General features: G+C 33.0%; 1 protein-coding gene and 1 long non-coding RNA gene across 10 annotated transcripts in view; one reads left to right on the forward strand and one right to left on the reverse strand.

The window, feature by feature from the left end:
- Positions 1 to 9,727: 9,727 nt before the first annotated feature.
- Positions 9,728 to 20,611, reverse strand: part of Ih (hyperpolarization activated cyclic nucleotide gated potassium channel Ih) — a 51,225-nt gene continuing 40,341 nt past the window's right edge. For 6 of the 9 annotated variants that reach the window (XM_070108660.1, XM_070108659.1, XM_070108662.1 and 3 more), the window contains 8 exons: positions 19,700 to 19,795; positions 15,373 to 15,522; positions 15,197 to 15,273; positions 14,836 to 15,147; positions 14,379 to 14,473; positions 14,184 to 14,272; positions 11,738 to 12,054; positions 9,728 to 11,144 (listed from right to left, as the gene is read on the reverse strand). In XM_070108660.1, coding sequence (XP_069964761.1) covers positions 11,009 to 11,144; positions 11,738 to 12,054; positions 14,184 to 14,272; positions 14,379 to 14,473; positions 14,836 to 15,147; positions 15,197 to 15,273; positions 15,373 to 15,522; positions 19,700 to 19,795 — 1,272 coding nt within the window. In that variant the 3' untranslated portion in view covers positions 9,728 to 11,008. The remainder of the gene's footprint in view (positions 11,145 to 11,737; positions 12,055 to 14,183; positions 14,273 to 14,378; positions 14,474 to 14,835; positions 15,148 to 15,196; positions 15,274 to 15,372; positions 15,523 to 19,699; positions 19,796 to 20,611) is intronic. The other 3 variants (XM_070108663.1, XM_036357539.2, XM_036357543.2) reach the window with 1 other exon arrangement.
- LOC138857111 (uncharacterized) lies at positions 17,002 to 17,458 on the forward strand. Its single transcript, XR_011396082.1, has 2 exons — positions 17,002 to 17,211; positions 17,267 to 17,458. It is a non-coding gene; the product is annotated as an uncharacterized lncRNA (long non-coding RNA).

The following is a 20,611-nucleotide window of genomic DNA, read 5'->3' on the forward strand; positions in this document are numbered from 1 at the left end:
AAAAAAAAAAAAAAATTTTTTAAATGTTTTTCTTCAAATATTAATAGTTAGTGACAATTTAAAGAAAAAAAAACAACGTAGAGTTGTGAATGTCACCTGAAAACTATTGGGGACACCCCAAGTAGTCGGCCGGCTTTTATTGTTCGGAGCCGAGCAGATGCCGTTCGAGAGAGAAAGAAAAACTCAAGGTTATTTCTTAATACTCGAAGTGAACGTAAAAAAGAAGACAAGGCAGCTCCAATTCGTGATGTGTGGACAATGTTGAATTCAAATTTGGCTCAGATGTACAAACCAAGAGCTAACTTGACGATTGATGAACAGCTTTATCCATACCGTGGGTGATGCAGAAAACGCATATCCTTTGCAAGGGATTATGTACACTGTTAAAACAGATAATACTCGAGAAAAAAATCAGGGTGAAAGAGTACTGATAGAATTGGCGGCTCCGTACCGAGGTAGTGGTAGAAACATCTGCATGGATAACTTCTTCACTACTGTACCAGTTGCTAAACATTTGTAACCGTGTAATATTACCATTGTTGGCACGCTAAAAAAGAATAAACCTTACATCCCTAGTGTTATGGGAAAGAATAAGACACGGGAGCAGTATTCGACAGTTTTTGGATTTCACGAAAAGGTGTTCCTACGTTCCTAAAAAAATAAAGCTGTCATTCGGATATCTACAATGCATTCATATATATCAGTTGGTGATGACGTTAAACGAAAACCAGAAATAATAAATTTTTATAATAAATATAAAGCTGGAGTTGACACAATGGACCAAATGGTGCGGAGATACACAAGTCAACGACGATCTTTGAGATGGTCAATGGCAATGTTCTTCAACATGCTAGATATTTCTTCACTTGCGGCATATATAATTTATTATGAAAATAATAAAATGACTGTCAAAAAAACGACAGAACGTTGTCAAATTATGCGTAATCTAAGTGAAGAACTATCATTGCCGATGATTGAACATCGCACGGCGAATCCACAAGTAATGCGCCACTTCTCAACAAAGATTGCCATTGAAAGTGTATTAAGCCATATACTGACAGAAACAGTCGTGATAAATCCTGGTCTACAGACTCCAAAAGATAAAACCGGAAGGAAAAAAGTAATAGGATCTTGTCATGTCTGCAATGCTTTGCCAATAAGAAGACGGTGAAAGACACGTAAGGCTTGTGCCAATTACAGAGAACGTATATCATAGAGAAGGTTCAATTGCGGACTAGCGTGTGAATTGTCAAAACCTAACAAGATTTTATTAGTGAATTTCACCAAATCTGGCTCGGAAGGAGAAATTTTAACAGTGGAGAGTGAACAGAGCTGAGAATTCAATGAAAATTATGCTCAGAGACTTGCTTTGATATTACATACAGCTGCATGTTAGCCTTTTGGCTTATATTTTTATACGTTTATACGCAATCATATTTATTGATATGAATATCATTTTGCGAATTTTTATGAATGCATGCAAAACTGATAAGATCTATTAAATTATGGAATTTCGAAATAAATTTATAGTCAATTTGGGAATTTAATAATATTATATAGTTTTTACATAATATGCATTCTTTTATAATTTTATATCTTTTATCATATTAATCTTATATAGTCATATGTACATTTATCTGAACATGCGCATTTGAATGTACGCATTCAGAAATTCAAATCATAATTTATCACTTATCAATACACTATATGCAGAGAATGTTAATAAATATATAAATATTCATATATTAACATTCTCTGCTATATGTGCGCACATTGATTTATATGTCAACATATATATTATATGTATGTATGTATATATAACATTGCCAACAAATAATGCATACACAAACCAACCTACATACATATGAATATACGTACACATGTATATATGTCACCTGCAAAAACTACAAAGATTGTTCTACAAAAACAACAATCGTCACAAGAAAATTGCACAACAACAACATTTTCATTCATGAACGCAGGCGTACTTTTAACAAACAACCTCGCTTCATTCATAAAAACAGATACCCTCACATCCCCCCGAGCATGCTTTTGCCTACAAGCGTTTTTCCACGACGATGGCAAAAGCTAAAAATCATAAATTGAACAAATTTCTGATATTCCCTCTAGAAGGGAAAAGTGACAACCCCTCAAATATGAGTATTAAAATATTTTAGAATAAAAGTGACAAAATAGTATATTTGTCGATTTACAATTCAAGAAACTTTTTAAAGAAAATATTCAATATTCCTCTGATTTATGTATACAGTAAGCCCCGGTTAAGTATTACTCCTCCAATCCCTCTTATCTGCCTGTGTTGCTGCATCTCACTTTTTTTCTTCTTAATTTTTTAAGGAAAACGGTAATTTTTTTTTAAATACATAGAAATTATTTTTTTGGTACCAGTCTTTTAAGTACCACAATCGCTTATGTACTACAAAGCACAAAAAATCTGCAACTTTGGATTTGGCACTTAACCGGGTTTGACTGTATTTATCAAAGAATGTTCGTATGTAAATATGCAAATTTTTTGTACACACATCTGCCCGTATATATGCACATGACTTGTTGACTTTGTTTCCATTTACGCATGCCACATTGTATATGAAAAAGGGTTGATTTTGCAATTGCCATATGCGATGTATGTTTGCAAGAGTGTGTATGGTTCTGATTTCCCATGAAACAATGAGTGTACATATTTACATACATACGTTGTATATAGACAAATTAACAATTATAATGGGTACTTTCATATTTGTTTACATGCACACATAATTATACATATACTTACATATATATGTATAAGAATATTTGCGACCGCTTGGTCTTTTCTTATGGGGTTATGTCAAGCAAGAGGAGTACAAAATCAAACCCAGAAATCTGACTGAACTGAAGCAGTCCATTAGATAGATATTTGAGGCAATCCCGACGAACCCTCGAGCCCGCATTAATTTTCTAATTTGGTGTCGCATATGCGTGGCTGAGCATGAAGGAATAATTAATTGTATAAAATAAAATAAGATTTTCTATACAATACAAAAAAAATTAATGTAATGCATTGATTAAAAAGAAACTTATTACGGTTTATTTTTGTAGTACGATTCGTGAGCCGCCCTGTATATGCAGAATATCTTAAAATTATATGTAAATTCGTTTGCGCATTGTAAATATACGAATCTGTAAGCGTACATTTCTTAACATTGAATTTAGCATTATTTTTCTCTTTTAACATTCAAAATGCTCAATTCTGCTATTTTGCGCTCCGCAGGGGTAAAATTCTGGTGAAATCAGCATATAATTTGTTTGTGGTGAAATGCACTAATGTTGGCGAGTAACCTTCCGTCAAGAGGAACATTTTGACAATCGGCACACCATGAACCTTCTCTATGATATACGTTCTCTGCCAATTATCACCAACCTGTGTGTGACGAGCACTCAGTTAATCGTGTACAATGTGTTCAATGTCACTAATTATCAAAAAAAAATTTTTAATATTTCTCAATTTTTTTAATAAAATTTAGTTGCATGCATTAATAGAAATTATATAAAATTTTTTTCCTATGCTTTCCACTGTGGTACCCATGTACTCGGTTGCTAATACAAGTAGGGCGATGGCTAAAGTTTAAGCTTATTAAAAAAATAAAAAAAATTTAAAAAATCAATTAAATGAACTCACAAATATCTTTCTTTTAAATTTAAAAACAACGATTTGAGAGCTTAAAATGAAATATTGAATTTTTTTTAAGCTATTCACACAAATACACCGCGGTTTTTTTTACAAAATTGCACTTTCTTGGTTTTAGACTCAAAGCAGAGAACGTATATCATATATATATATATATATATATATGTATATGATGCATATATATGATATATGTTCTCTGGTTTAAGTTCATATTTCTTTCTACTGTCCTCTATTTCTTTCTTAACCATAGGAATACCAAGATTATTGTGAATATTTTTATTGCGAATGTACCATGGTGAACATGTTATTATCAGTCTAATGGCATAAACAGTCACCGACGCAAATCCCTGGACCGAATCAGCTGATACGATTTATCTCTAACAGTCACCACCGCTGCTAACGTCCGCTTTAACAGACCGTACGGTAGGATTTCCGCGAAAATTGGATTTTTTCGGAAGAAACGAGTGAGCTGAGAGTGAGAGAGCAATCTTTTGCAACGCAGGGTTGCCAATCTCGATATTTTGTAGTAATTAAAAAATGAACATGAATATATTTGAAATATTATTAAAATAACTCAAAATCACAGTCGAATACACTTATTTATAAATAGGACTACTATTTTTAATAGTTGGATTTGAGTTTTGAGCTTTTACATTATGAAAAATTATAACAAAAAAAACTAAATGTGTGAAAAATCGTGTATACAAATTGAACAATGGCAATATTGGTGAAATGAAAACAAAAGAGAACAACGGATTTCTGCGTTTCAACTACGGGCATAACTTTTGACAATTTGGTTTGATACGGGCGGTAAGTACGGAATGGAGGAATGTCGGTAACTGTTTGTGCTATAAGAATTTTCGACTGGAACCTCTGTATATGCCAATTTGTGTGCTTACATTGGGACTCTTTTGACCCTCATTATCGGCTAATTCTCTTTTGGTGTCGCTCTGTGCATTCACACAAGCAAAAAAGAGTCCAGCAACTCGAATCGAGTTTTCTGTCATTCCTTTTCATAAAATTTTAGCAAATGTTTGTGCGGTTCGGCTACGCGACACTTAGAGTGTGTTGCATATTTTGGGATATATATTTGTATGTTGGGATGGTGGTCCCACATTTTGCTTGCAAGGAATTACCATGAATGTGGTAGAATATTTGTTATAAAACATCCTTGAATTAATTACAATTCTTGTTTTAAATAAAATGATATTCGAACTTAATCCTTTGTGATTAAAAGACAAATATGATAGCATCTTAATATTTTATGTAAATATAAAACAGTAAAGTTACCATTTTTATTATAATTCTTTTTATTAAAAATGTAAATTGAATATTTTTGAGTGACTTAATTTCCTCCTTATTTACAATTATGCAAAATATTTCTATTATTCTATGCATACATATTTGCATATTACGTACAAGAAATAGAAAACAGAATTAAAATTTCTGAACATATGGTATATATTCATTTGAAACCGAGCGCTCTTGCAACCATTAAAAGAATTTTAAAGTGAAAAGGAATGCTGAAAAGGGTAGCAGCGAGCTGTTACGAACAAGAACACAATGCGTGCCACCCGAATACGAGTGGCACGGTCCCTTCGTTTTTCCTCGTCGTCCCCTCGCCCACACTAAACCGGTTTGGGTTACAAAAGAGTCCCAATGTAAACACATTAAATGTTAGTTGCACAGGTTGTTGTTGTTGTAGCGGTTATCTTATTCCCGCTTGGGTTGTAAGGTTGAAGTTGGTTGTCATCGCAGTCATCTAACAGGAGACCCAGGAAATGTGTTGTTGCGACGGGGTCAGACCTTAGGGAGACTGGTGTTAGATGATTCGGATTCGTTGCGTGCAAAGAAGTGGTTAGAGTAATTTGGGAACTCGTTGCATATAGGAAATATATGTGGTATGTCGTGGTCAATTGTGGATAATCTGCTACAAAATCCAAAACGAAGTTGCGCAAGGGTCACTCTTGAATCTGGGGGCAACTCGAGCTCTTCGTTTGCTATGGGTGGTGGTTTAACTCGAAGTATGCCATTCACTGGGAGGGATTCGGTGAAGGTGTTTATGGCTCCCCTTTAGAGCCGCTGAGAGAAAAACTGGACTACAGGAATGTTTCTAATACTTGATTAATATTACTAACTATCTTTCCACTTTCTACTTCAATGTTTTTGAAGACTAAGTCAAATATATGATCACATCTATATAAATTTACCTTCTTGTTGATGTTGGGTGGAGCAAATTTATTTTGTACGAATCAATAATGCCAAAATCAGTTCATACATAGACTTCAGTTTAAGTATTTTTTCAGATTATACCGGAGTATGTAAATATAGGGATAGCAAGACTTGACAATTAATAAAAATACAGAAACATTTCATTCAAACCTTTATTTATCGATCCAATTAATTTAAAAAAAACGGTTATTTTGAAATCTCCTGACTATTATGATTAAGTTTTTGAACATGCAGTTTAAAATCCTCCAATCTACAATTATTTGGAACTTAGAAGTGAGCTTTTCGAGCTTTGGCGGCAGCGAATGCCTCGATAATAGTTTGGAAATCCAACTTCTTAGCTAATTCTGCCCCTAGGAAGAGTGTAGCTAGTCGTGAAATCATGTCCTGTGACGAGCATGAGAGATGAAAATTTTTGATCTTTGCTGAAGTACTAAAAAAACGTTCACTACTTGAAACAGAAATGGATAAAGTGCAAAATATTGTCAAAGTGCAAAATATTGTCAAAGTGATGCAAATTTTTGGGAAAGGGTTTCCGAATTTTCTAGCGTTCATGGCATTCAATAAATTGGATGGAGTAAGACGGGTTTCAAAATTTGTATCGTAAACGTGTTTGAGGTGAATAGCTTCATTGGACAACTTATCAGATACCTCAACGCAATACTATTTTTTTGCAAACTTTTTGTAGCTGAGTTCATCTTCTTTTAATTAATAGAACTGCCATAGAAATTAGAACGATTCGTCATTCACTGCGGCGAATCTTCTTTTCATTACCCAGATAACACTGTCAAGTATGACACAGAAAGTGTTTCTTTCGAGTTCATTTCCTTCTTTACTGTGGGAAGAAGATCCAGGAGAAGCAACAATTTCCGCTATTATCATAAAAATTGCGGTCGATAAAATCGAGCGATCTTGTATCGATTGCCTCTTTGCAACATTTTTCTACCATATTTTACTATTTTCAAAACTCGCCGGAACTCTTTTCTAAGCGATTTCGAGAAGTCAAAAACACATACACATAGCAACCCATATACTACATACATATGTACATAAGAACATAGTTAGGACATAGTTAATGACAAGATATCATTTGTATACCATTACACTTAAATATTAGTTATTTTGTTAGTTTATAAATAAACTCTTTCTTCATTCTTTCATTACTAATTCATAATAACTTAAAATTTATTTTATATTTATTTATATTACTCACGAAAGCATTCTGCTTCTGACAAATGATGATATATTAATTCATTTATAGCCTATATATATACATATATACTTAGTAGTGTATGGTAACATTTGTTTTAATTATTAACAGCCTCTTGGCATAGTTTCTATGTATTTTTTTCCATTCCTCTAGCAAAACGGCTTTAAGTGTATTTTTCGATGGAGTTTTGAGTGTCCAGAAGTTATCTTTCAAATAGGACCATTGATTATCAGTTGTGTTTATGTCGGCACTTTGAGTGGTTGTTGGCAAATGTCCACATTTCTGACGGCTCCTTCACCGTATTTAACTTTTGGTTTGACGTCTTTAACTTGTAGCTCTTCAATTGGCTTCCGCTAAACCATACCCCGCCCATGCGACCCAAAAATATTGTACTTACTTTCATAACTGAATATTATTTTCTTACAAAATTAAAAAAAAAACCTTCTTTTTCTATGTGTCGGGGAAGAAAAATATGTTTTTTTTGTTTATTTACAGTTGAAATAAGCGGTTTCTTGCGTACACCGTGATCAAGTATATGTATAGAAATTGTTACCCATAAGCACTTTGCCCACTGTCTCATAACACGTCTTACTCCCAAATGTTTATGAGGTTGTTGCTAATTATGTGTTCTGGCGGTACATTATTTACCAAACGGTGGAAAAATTAAAGTGGAAAGGTGGAAAAATTAAATTGAAATTTTGACATTTTTCCTGGTGAATCCGATTGTCAGAATTTTACCAGCTCAAGAGCTAGCAAAAGTAATGTTATACTGGAGTTGGTTAGTAGATCTTAATGTATACATATAAGTACATAAGTATGTTTTTGTACAAAAGAGGCAGAAACATTTTCATTGAAGGATTGGATATGGTACAAATTCCAATAAAAGAGCACGATCAGCTATAGAACAGTTATACAAACAGAAATTTTAACATTTTTTTTGGTGAATCCGACCGACAGAATTTTACTAGCTTAAGATCTAGGTAACATTTTGACAACTTATAATTGTGATTACAGAAACGAGTTTGAAGAAACCGTTGCTTACAAAACATGTTAGTTATGAAATATGATATAATATTTACTCGTAATTATGCATGCAAAAGTGTATATACATATGGGTTGAAGTTATCCGTGTATAATATAACCGAGTAGAAATGTAGCATAAAAATGGTAAAGGCACAAACAGTCACCGATGCAAAACCGTGGACCGAATCAGCTGATACGATCTATCTTATGAGAGCGCAATGTAAATGAACAGTCAAAACCGCTTCTACCGTCCGCTTCAACAGACCGTACAGCAGGGACTTTCAATACGTAATCAAAAGAATAAATGTATTAGCTCTCAATTAATAAATGTTTTTGAAAATTTTCAATTGAAAATCAATACCACTTAGCATGACTTCACAAGAGATATCATCACATACAATTCAATTTCGCGTTTTCTTTCATTTTTATTGTTTTACAATTTTTGTTAGTGATCTGCAACATCAGCACAAATCTCTCTGTTTACATATTTTTCTGTAGGATTTTAATCTGGCCGTCCCTCTTTTTCCAATTGCTAAACGTCAGACCTCCTGAACTTTGACAGTTGCTTGAGTTCCATCCATGATGTTTCTTCAGGTCCAATTGACAATTGTATCAGAAACTCTTGTGTACGTTCATCCCTTTCTTATGCAATGGTTTTAAGAGTAGCACAATCTACAAGTATATGTGCTAGTTTCTGCGCTAATTCTTACAAAGTATAGGAGCTTCGGTAGCCGTGACTTGCTGGGAAGTAAACACATTAAAATTAGTAGACTGTGTTCACACGAGGACTTTTTCGACTCGGATTGAGGAAAGATGAAAGGATCGTGTCGCTGGTGCTTGGGTTGCACGCTTTGTAATCATATTCATAATAGTTTGCTGCTATACAATTCGGTATTAGTTTTCATTTTGAAGTTCTTTGCATAGTTGCGATTTCGGTCGGCTTCAGATGAATATTTACAAGATGTTCGAATATTTGAATTTTATCATATATATTTTTTATGTACCTAATATGTAAATATGCATAATATAATAAAAATAGTATAGAAAATAATGAACAAGGGTAAAAATTAGCTAATGAAAAGTATTTTTGTGCACGGCGTAAATGAAGCTTAGAGGAATTCGAGAATATAATGTGAAAGGGAATGTAGAACGCGGCTCTAGTCGTCCAAGTGAATACAATGGGCAGCACCAAAAGATAATTTCCCGACAAAGAGCAAAAAAGTTTCCGTGTATGAACCCAGACTTAGGTTCAGCCTTTATTATTGTAAAAAGTGCAATTTAGTGTTTACAAGAGGTTATGCCAAATACTTATGTGAGTCACTGTAGGTACATATGTATGTATATGTATGCAAATATTTCCAAGTGGTGAGCAAATGAGCGTTTGGAGTAATACCATATATAAAATTTACTCCTGTGTACATATCGAATTAAGGTGATTTTCTATGGGTTAAATGAGTTCAAGTCTAATGCAGAAGTCATATCTTATCCGATATGTTCTAAAGAAATTAAAATTAATGTTTATCCAATCTTATTGCTGACCAAGGGATGAATTTTTTGATCTATAAATAAATAAAATGTCATTCGTTTCAAGGCAAACGTTGTCCTTCTGGTTTTATTAGTTTACGTGTAATAAAATACTAAGATACTCATTAATTTGTCTCTTTGTGCTTTCATATGCCCAACATGTGCCCTTAATATTTTGAGTTCAGTTGTTATGAGTACTTTGCTCTGATCTTAGTTTAAACAAATACAACTTGCAATATTACGATTTAACTAAAAAATATAACAACTTGCTATAAAAAGACAACATTTCTCTACATTCAATGTACTGTTTCAATTTGAATGAATGCAATTTTTTTAATATATTTTTTATTTCTTCTATTTGCTTCAGGTAAGTGTATATCTGTATGCATACGAGTATGTATTAATGCATTTTAATTTCTTTTTTTTCGTTTTTGGGGTGGTTGGTATGTATTGCTTGAATGCATGTTGGTAGGATGTATTGTTTTTGGTATGCAAGTATGTATGTCACTAGTTGATCACACTATTTTTAATTGTATTTATATATTTTCCTTGTTTGTTTTGGTCTTTTTGTTTCCTTGCTCAGGCTGCGTTTTATCTACTATATATTTCAATGTCAGTGTGTAAATTAATTTAACTTATAAGTTTTGATACGGCTTCAATAGTAATAATAATTGCAATACAGCGTGTCTAAACATGCAACTTACTTTGTTTGCATGTTTTGGTAGGTAGGGATGTTTAATGCCTCTTTGGTTTATGATTCTAATTTTTTTTTCATATATTTTTCAAATTTATTTATAATTCTATAGTGTAGTTTGAAGTCTCTTCGAGTCGCCATCGTCGTCGTTTTTTCTTAAATAACCTGTACACTAGCGAGTTATTTGTATTCTATAGATATACATATTTATATATATATTTGGTTTTCATTAATTTACTACATTTTATTTATTTATAATTATCATGGGTTTTTGTCGATTTTTTATATGTATTAAGTTATTTTCATGCATTTATGTATGAATTTTGTATGTAGTAGAGTTAGTTCACCAGTTTTCAAATTTCGATTCTTATTATTAAAGTCATCACAGTTAGCGGAGCTGAAATTATGATTAATTGCTGAGGACATTAGTTGCATCATAACGAGTATGAGTACATATTAACAATATGTTCAAGTGTTTCTCTCTTTGTGATCATCACGTAATATGGTTGTGTGTATGTATGTACATCCTTCCGATGCTTTATCATATTGTTTCCCGTCGTAGTTGCCCTCGGTATTGCAATTGCAATAGTTGTTATTGCACTACTTGTTCTTGCTATGTACCAATTCGCTCCAAGCTTCAGTGTCATGGGGTATTTCCCTCAAAGAGAGCACGAAACTCGCCGCTTCTGGGCCTCGGTAACCCTTCTCGTATCGTTTGTACTGGCCCCGTGAAACTAGATTCCGAACCGTGAAGCAAATTCTCCTTGATATCGATATCGCTGAAAGTTCAGTAGAAACATATTAGACTATAATTGTAATCAATATAGATCGAAGTTTATAAAGGAAAAGTGGTCTTAAATTTAAATTTTGTCTTTTGAAAATATAATTTAAAAAACTACAAATTAGATGGAGCTGTATAAAATATAGCATTAGAAATGTTTCCGAAAGTTCATTTTCATAATCTGCTCTACAATGCATACAAGTTCGGTTTGAATTAAAAAAACATTAAATTACTGGTTGCTGGCTAAAATCTTCAATTATACAAAAAGTTTAATGTCGACACGAAAACTGATAAAAATTACTGATTTTTGTGAGAGTTATAATGTGCTCCTCTCCAAATTTTTACAATTCCTGAAAAGCTGACGGGGCTTATTAAACCAAACTGCACAACATTTTGAAAGGAAATATGTATTTATGTAAAAACTTCGAATTTTTTAACTAAAGAAACTTAGATAAAAGCGTCTTCAATAAGCAATGTATAAGTAGAAAGTACCTCAAAATTATTAACATTTCTTTAGAAACTTTAATTACTAATATTTATTTATCCATACTTCATTGCTCAAAAGTTGTCTTGGAATGTATAAAAACTTACTCATCCTTGCAGTCGTCTGCCTCGGCAGCTAACGCATTCACTACTGCGGTTATAGTGTTTGATTCCGGATTACTAATTTGCTCATCTTTTTGTTGCATAATATTTGGATTCTTCCCGATTTTGTTTAATCGCTCTGCAGCAACTGTTTCCATAGTTTTGCGCATCAAGGGGTATTGATCCAAAACACAATTGAAGTGATCCACGCTTAAAGAAAATAAATTGCAATACGTTTCCGCGCGTACACTGGCTACTCTCCTTGCGTTCGTCAGTAGACAGATTTCACCGAAATATGAACCATCAGAAAGAGAAGTCGCAACCTAGGAAATGAAATGCATTTATCAATGTCGTATTTCACTTTTGTTGTGAAAATCTTATTGATGTACAAGTAATACAAATTTAAAATACGTACATAAGTATATTGTTTATGAGAGAAATGTATTCAAGCATGCCACATATGTACTTTTTGCTGATTAAATTATATAAGATTGTGTTACTTCGGAGCGTGCTTCCTCTTACTAACAAAATTTTTAATTCAAAATGTCAAAAAAAAAATTTTCACATGAATTTCTTTTTTTTACTTCTTACGATTCTGTGTGATTTACAATCTATTCGTATTCAGTTATCACACAAAAACCATATTTTAATTTGTAGAAACTTTTGAAAAATTTGATTTTGAATCATAAAAACAAAAGAAAACCGCAAATTTTGACATTATGAATTAAAACCTTTTAACAAATTGTTGTTTTTGTGGCTTATCGACATAGGCTAATATATTTGAATTATGTCCCTGACTACAAAGGTTGCAGAGTATGCAAGCAAACAGGCCTACGATTGTTTAAATAGCAAGGTAGAAACTACGAGCCTGCTAATCAAATGAATCTCGGTCTGCTCCACCAAGTCAACTTATTCTTGGTACAACTTTTGCTAGTTTGTTGCGTAACGGACCTTAAGTCCAGTCAAGCAACCGTCGCCAATCCATTGCCTTACCAATTGTCGATGAAGAATCAGTAATGAAAAAAGTGGAAGTGCTCATGCAACAAATGGTCATGCAAATGACAGCTCAATTTACGCAAATTATTGCTCAACTCATAACGTCAATTACCCAAAGCAAGTAAGATTAAAAATTACCATATTGAATGCTAACGGTATATGCAAAAGTAGAACATTATATTAAAACAACAACATCGATGTACTTCTTGTAGTAGAAACCCATTTTAATACACGTACATATCATGGTATATCAAAATCCCAGGATACGAACTAATCAAATCAAACCATCCCAGTGGTAATGCAAGTGGCGGGGCTGCAGGTCTTATAAAATCTGGTATTTCTCTCACTTGAACCAATTAAGCATTATTGGGTGCAGGAAGCAATGGTCATGTTGCCCAGCCCTCTTGGAAATGTAACGATAGTTGCATTATACTTTGCTCCGCTACTATTACAAGTAATGAATGCTGGTGGCGATTATAATGCAAAAAAGACCTGGTGGGGCTCCTCACTCAAAAATACTAAAGGCAGAACACTTTTGAAATGTATTTAGAACAAAGACTTCACATGTTCAACTGGCGAGCCTACTTATTGGCATCTGAACTCAGGAAAATTCCAGACGTTCTTGATTTTGCTATTTCGAAAGGTGTTAACCCAAAACACACCTGTTTGAACTTCCAATCTGACCACAGCACAGTTCAGCTCGAGGTCTATTTCAGTGACTGGTAGCTCCATGTGACAAGCAACGTCTAAAAACTTGCTGACTTCTGCATTGATAGAATCGTCATTAAACTTGGACAAATGTATTTTGGAGATGTGTGGCAATTTCGGAAGGTACGGAGACGTACATGGAAATTCAGAAAGGGGAAATATCTTTTTCTTCCGATAATATCAGATTTGATGTCTTTAACACTCTTTCCATTCGACCGTGTATTGATTCTACCTAATCGGCATTTCGAACTTTTGTGACCATATCCTCTTTCAAATGGAGTGCTTTTGTTTGAATGTGAGTATTATTTACTACGAAATAGCTAAAATTCCATCTTTATATTCATTTTTAATTAATTTATTTTCAGGAAAGTACACCACATCTAATGCAATTCATGGTGTTAATGCTATTTTCATGTGTTGCCTTAGTTATTATTATAATCTAATATTTTCTGAAACGCTGAAATTTGAAGCAGAAGAAAGAAGAAAAAAGAAGCTGCCATACAAACTGACCGATCGAATTCAAGTCCTTGTATGGAAAACTTTTTTATTTGACAAATTATATTCTCGAAATTTTGGACACATTATTATCCACGGCAGCGCTACAAGCTGTCAATCAAACTGAACTGAACTGAACAAATGCCCATCTAAATGGTGTTATAGGTATTATAGCTTCGGTGCAGCCGAAGTTAACATTTTTTCTTGTTTGATAATGAAAATTTAGAAGTTTTAAGTATAATTGTGGAAATACCTCTCCGTTCGCCATAACAATATCAACAACACCTTCCTGAATAAAATACATTTTTGTTCCAATGGTTCCTTCCTTTATAATAATATCACCTATAAGAAAACATTAGAAGTTATTGCATAAATTAACATCGATTCGCCTTGTTTATTTGAATGGACAATGAATTACTATATGTATATGTAAAATATGTCATCTTACCGGGTTGAAAAACTTCATATTTCAGTTTCGTTACAACATCAGAAACAAAGTTTGAATCAGCATTTGCAAAAAAAGGCACAGACGCAACGAGAGATCTGTAAATAAATAAATATGTACATTATATTTGGAAGAATCAAAGAATGCAGGAATTAGTTTAGAATAAATAAAAAAATTTAAAATATATATGTATATATGATATAAATGTATGTATTTTTTTTACACTGCTTAAACAATGCCATAATAACCACTTAATCAAAATTTCTAGAAGAACTGATCGATTCATAATGAGAAGAATATATCAAATGTTTATACAAAAGATATTGGTTGGTGTACATATAATTAAACAAAGTACTAGTGACTAGTGTTTAGAGAATTTGTAATATCATTCAGTATTGCATATAACTAAACTTGATATTTAGGAATTTAATTTAATTAATTTTAAATCCTGATCTCTTACCTACAGTTGTAATTTATTACATCCTCTCGCAGTTTTTCACTTAGCTCTCCAAGTATACATTCTTCGTCGAAAAACTTTCCTTGATATCGATGCTCGAAGTACTCAGTAATTCTTTGGCGCATGTCACGTGGTAGCTTTCGATAGGCCATGTATTCCTCCACCTGTTTCACCTTTTCACGATATTGCCGCCTGCTTGAATCCAAGCTCTGTATCAAATTGGTCGCATGACCTAAGAAGAGTGCATAACATGTGGCTCCCGATATCATCGAAAGCATTGTCAGCCACATATCCGTCAATGACTGCGGTGGGAATCTACAAAAAGGGGTATATTCACAGTTTATCTGAATTTATGGGGACAAACCTGCCATAGCCAATGCACAGCATATGAGACATCGCCTTAAATAAAGCCCATGAATACTGCTCTAGCCAATATGACTCCTTAAATCAAATCACGACATCATATTATACTTTCGTAACAACAAAAACAAAAAAGTGGGGGAGAAATAAAACATGCAAAATGCTCTATGTTGTGGTTACCTGCAACTCGTTAATTGATACCCATGAATTCGATGGAAAACCTTGTAGCATTGGCACTAAAAACTGCAAACAGCCGCTCCAATGGCCGATAAGTAGCATCATACAAATCAGATTGAAGATCCTCATAAAGACTGATGCCATATTAAGGAACTAAAAAGATGTTTATCAATCCAAAACCCTTCGTTAACAAAAGTAGTTATTCATAATACAAGTACATTGTTGTACAACATTAAATACAAGTGAAAATGTGAAAATACAAGAGTTTAACACAGTAATACAACTGAACAAGAAAAACTAAATAAACAACATTCTAGAAATGCTATGCTCAAGTACTAATATTCTGCTCTTCGCACATATATTCCACAACAAAGAACACATATGCAACAATTCAGAAATTTCTTTTAGCCAAAACATTTTTACCAACAACCAAAAAAGTTGCAAATGCATAAATTTAGCATTTGAGCAAAACATCAGCAATATCATCACAAACAATTTTGCTGTATACATACATATCTACTTATTAAATAGGTTGCTGTGATGGAACAACGAGCCTCTAGCTTTATAAACAGTTGATTAATTCACATTTATCATATTAAATGTTACCATTAATTTAAATACAAGAAAGTGACCCTTTTGGGAGCTAGAAAGCGCTATTATCGAAACTCGTAACTATTGTCAAAATATATGTACATTCATATCTAGACCCAAAAAATGTGTGTTTATTCAATTAAAAAGAGCCTCAAACAGTTCTCAACCATTAAATGTATTCCTAAACGGTACGGTACGAATTTACAAGTGTGAAGAAAACTATATAGTTGTAAAGACATACTTATAAATATATTATATGAGAACTTATCATATCCATACATATGTCACTGAAGCCCTCTAAGGTCAAACTTTTAAATATTACACAAAGCGGACAGTAAATTATTTATATCAGAAGAGTCAATTAACGCTTACAACATGCTCCATGGTATATTTGTTCTTCCTGTACTCCTTAATTTCTATCTAATTTGCTAAATTCCGTATAGGTCATACGAGCACCGCAGATGAAGAATCACAACCACATTCAAAAGGGGCTGGTACGGACAAAAACGTTAAATGATTTTGGATGACCGCAAAATAAAGTTGATCGATATAGCTGATCAATTGAAGATACCAAAAGGATAAATCATACAATGAAAACAAGAAAACACGTTAACTTCGGTTGCGCCGAAGCTATAATACCCTTCAGAAATACAAAAGCTCCTTACAAGAACTGGATTCCGATCGTTCAATTTGTATGACAGCTATATGCTATAGTTATCCGATCTAAAGAATTATTCGGATATTACCTTGCAGACTTAGAAAATAACTTATGCTAAATTTCGTAAAGATATTACATCAAATAAAAAAGTTTCCCGTACAAGTACTTGATTCCGATTGTTCAGTTTGTATGGTTCGATATGGGCCTTTTCGACAAATGAAAAACTTCTTAGTGAGAAAAGGACAGATGCAAAAAACTGAGGGACTAGTTTGCATATATGCAGACAGATTTGGACATGGCTAAATCAACTCAACTTATCATTCTGATCATTTGTGTTTATATTTTATAGGGTTTCCGACGTTTCCTTCTGGGTGTTACAAACTACGTATACCTTGTTCAGGGTATAATAATGCCGAATTATATTCGGTCTCAAATTGCCTTCTCCACCGTATTTTTCGGATATGGCCTTCTCAAAGCTCGATAATAAAGCGGAAATCAGCGAAAATTCGACATATTTTTAAACAAAACAAAAATGCTTTCGAAAACCTGGAAGACCACTTTATTCAATGTCTGGCCCTCGATAGCAACTATATGTAATATTAATTCAAAATTTGAAAAAAAAAAAATTTTAATGTCACAATCTTTTAGCCTAATAAAACAAGATGATAGACAGATGTCCTTTTAGTTGAAATACGTGCCTTGGGAAGGTCTAGATGGATTTTGCCCTTTGTGGTTCCGAATCTCATTAAAGAAACATATGAACATATTTGTATTAAAATATCTCAAATATTTAGCAATATACACACATACATATGTGTATTACATTACATTACACAGAAATATGACAGTAGTTTGAAACTATACCGCCCACCTCGGGCGTGGTTCCCAGTAACCTTCTGTGCTAAATATAATTTTCGAAGTTTAATTCAGTCACACAAGTTTATCTTAACTGTTATTTTTGAGTTTGAAATACAGATATGACTCATTCCGAATATACTTGTAGACCAGAAAATTTCCGGAAATTGTTGGCCCACAATTCCGGCCATTCACGACGGATGTTTTCGCGCAAACGCCTCAAAACGCTCAAATAATAATCTCTATTGACCGTTTGTCCCAGTGGAACGAATTCATGATGAACCAAACCGCGAATATCGAAAAAAAAACAGTTTCCGGAAACTTTTTGATTTCATGGTACAACATGTTGCTACAGAGTATAATAAACGATTTGAAGACCAAAAACTCGTTCCATACCATCGATCAACCACCGTATTCACTTGATATGACCCTAAGTGACTTTTTTTTGTTTCCAAAACTCAAGTTACCACTCCGTGGAACCCGTTTCGACTCGATTGAGGCCGTAAAAGAAAATTCGCAGAGGGAACTGAAGGCGATCCCGGACACGGACCCACACTGCATGTTTCGTTGATGGGAAAAGGAGGAGGCATATGTGTATCGCTTCAGAAGGAGCACATTGTGAAGGCTACAATATAAATATTAATGAAGATTCAAGAATTTTCGTTTTATTTACAATTTCCGGAAACTTTCTGGTCTTAATGTAAGTATTGATGACCAGTGCATTACATGCAAGCTGTTGTACGCGTGTTTTGATTTTCATTCAAAGTGAGTAAACGAAGAATGTTAGAAATTAAGGTTTGCAAAGAAAGTACTACCTTTTTTTCACTAAGAAACCTGAAATTAACCCAAAATACATTATATATTACTGATAAGCAATTTTCGTACGATATTTAAAACAAATTGTAAGTATTGTGAAAGCTACGTTAAGTGCGCTTTCGGAAGCTTAAATTCTAATTTTTTTAATTTTACAGTTATATGTACATATGTATGTATTTAAATACAATGCCACTTAAATTAAGCTGCACAATAAAAGCTTAGTGGATCACAGCGTTTCGCATTTACATACATTAATTACAATACAATAATATACATAAAAAACGAGCCTTATGCAATGTTAATACGTTAATTTCATACGATATTTACGTAAGTATGTAGTATTTCGTTAACTTACACTGGGAGCAAATTGTTTGAATATTAGCAAAAATCAACAAGAGCATTTGTTTTGATACGCGAAAGCCAAAATTTGGTAAACAAAAGTATGAATGATTTAATAATATAATATGTACGTATGTACTTGTATGTATGTATACACGTATACATCTATACAACATATGTAAATAAATTATAATCAATCGAAGGAGAACTGGATCGAACAGTAATGAACTGAAAAGCATAACGTAACGCATTAAAAATCCTTTGTACATAAGCGAAAGTATGCATACGTCTGCATAAAAGGTATGTTTATATATACTAAGTATGTAAGTATGTGTGGAAACATATGCTTTTGTACACATGTTTTATACAATAAATTAATTGCTTGGCGTTAAGTTGCACAACTTGCTTTCTAGATTCTTTGTCCAAGCGCTAATTGTATGGTATATGTATAAGTATAAGTATGTATGTATGAATGTGTGCACATACTTGGTGTGTTTTAAACGAAGCAAAAGCATTTATAAAGGCTGGTCATGGTGTTTAGCTACCCAACATATCCCCAAAATTCGATGCCACAAACCGATATACAATACTGATTTCGGCAGTTCATACATATGTATGCACTTTGCTAATATTATATAACTTATTAAGTATATGTGTACATACATACATACTATATATCCATATGTGCATGATATTCGCACTTTGAACACCGACTTGGGGAATAGATGTTGTGTTTCATCGCCACGACACTAATAATATACATACTTCATATAAGTACTGTGTGAGTAAGAAAGTGCGTTACAAGTAAAGAAGCTGTTGTAATTTTTATGCATCAAAATAGGTTTTCATCAATCTAAAAGGCAGACTTGGTAAATATTAGGAAATCAAAAGGAAGCAATCATGTTAACTAACAAAATAAAATTTGAAACTATTTAAAACAGAAATAGGGTAAACCATTCCTCGTTAGTGATTTAATAATATTTAACTATGTATAATAGCAATCAATTAATCAATCAATCATAATGAATTAATCAATCATGGGTTGCATTTAAAAATTGTTGGTTGGGTTACCTTCAAAATGAGGTTGCTTTTAGTCAAGCCATCTTTGTCTTTTCTATGCATTCTCCCTCTTCGATCAGCACTTTTTTTTTGCAGATTCTGCAGAATCTAGAACCATACATACACATAATCCCCGATAAGCTAATTTTCTTGTTGCATATTTCTCGATTATTAATTTGAATAGAGTAATTAAATATTTATCATATTGGCATATATGTATGTATGTATATATGTATATATGTATGTAGAATTTTCATTTGGTATCTGACAAAAATGGTGTGGTAACTCAATACTCGTTTTAACATAAGGCAATGCTACTTTAAGTGATAAGTTTCTTTTAAGTGTTCAAACAAACAAAGTGTGATTTCAATTTCAAATTTTTGTGAGCATCTGACTGTTTTGCTCAGTTTTACATAAAAATGAATAACCTGTCTGTAGCCACTTAACGTGATGCGTCTAAGTCATGTACTATACATATGTTCACATATTTTGTACTAAAACATAAATTTGTTTTTTGAATATACCCTTGTATATCCATTTCAAAAATATCTGCGTACATTTTGTATGTATGTAAATAGATATTTGTACTAAGTTTATTGGTTGTTTTAGTTCCCTGTTAAATATCTGATGAGGATATACATAATTGAGCCTAAGGTTCAGCCAACTATTTAACTGCGGTTTAAGTATCTGCTCAGTTCTTGGCTATTTGCATAACTTTTCGTGCGAAAAATACAAAGATGGGTTTATAAAGGCAGCATAAGATCTAGAACCCTTTTAAAATGTTTCGTACAAATGTCTCGAAACGACCACCTAATGTGATGTTTGTCAATAATCTTGAAGCATTTGTAGGAAATATTTTGTTCTTATAAGATTATTAGAGTAAGTAGATAAATCAGTTTTCACGTTCGAAATGAAAATAAGATG

Source organism: Bactrocera oleae, chromosome 4 (assembly GCF_042242935.1).
Source record: "Bactrocera oleae isolate idBacOlea1 chromosome 4, idBacOlea1, whole genome shotgun sequence".
Classification (NCBI taxonomy): domain Eukaryota; kingdom Metazoa; phylum Arthropoda; class Insecta; order Diptera; family Tephritidae; genus Bactrocera; species Bactrocera oleae.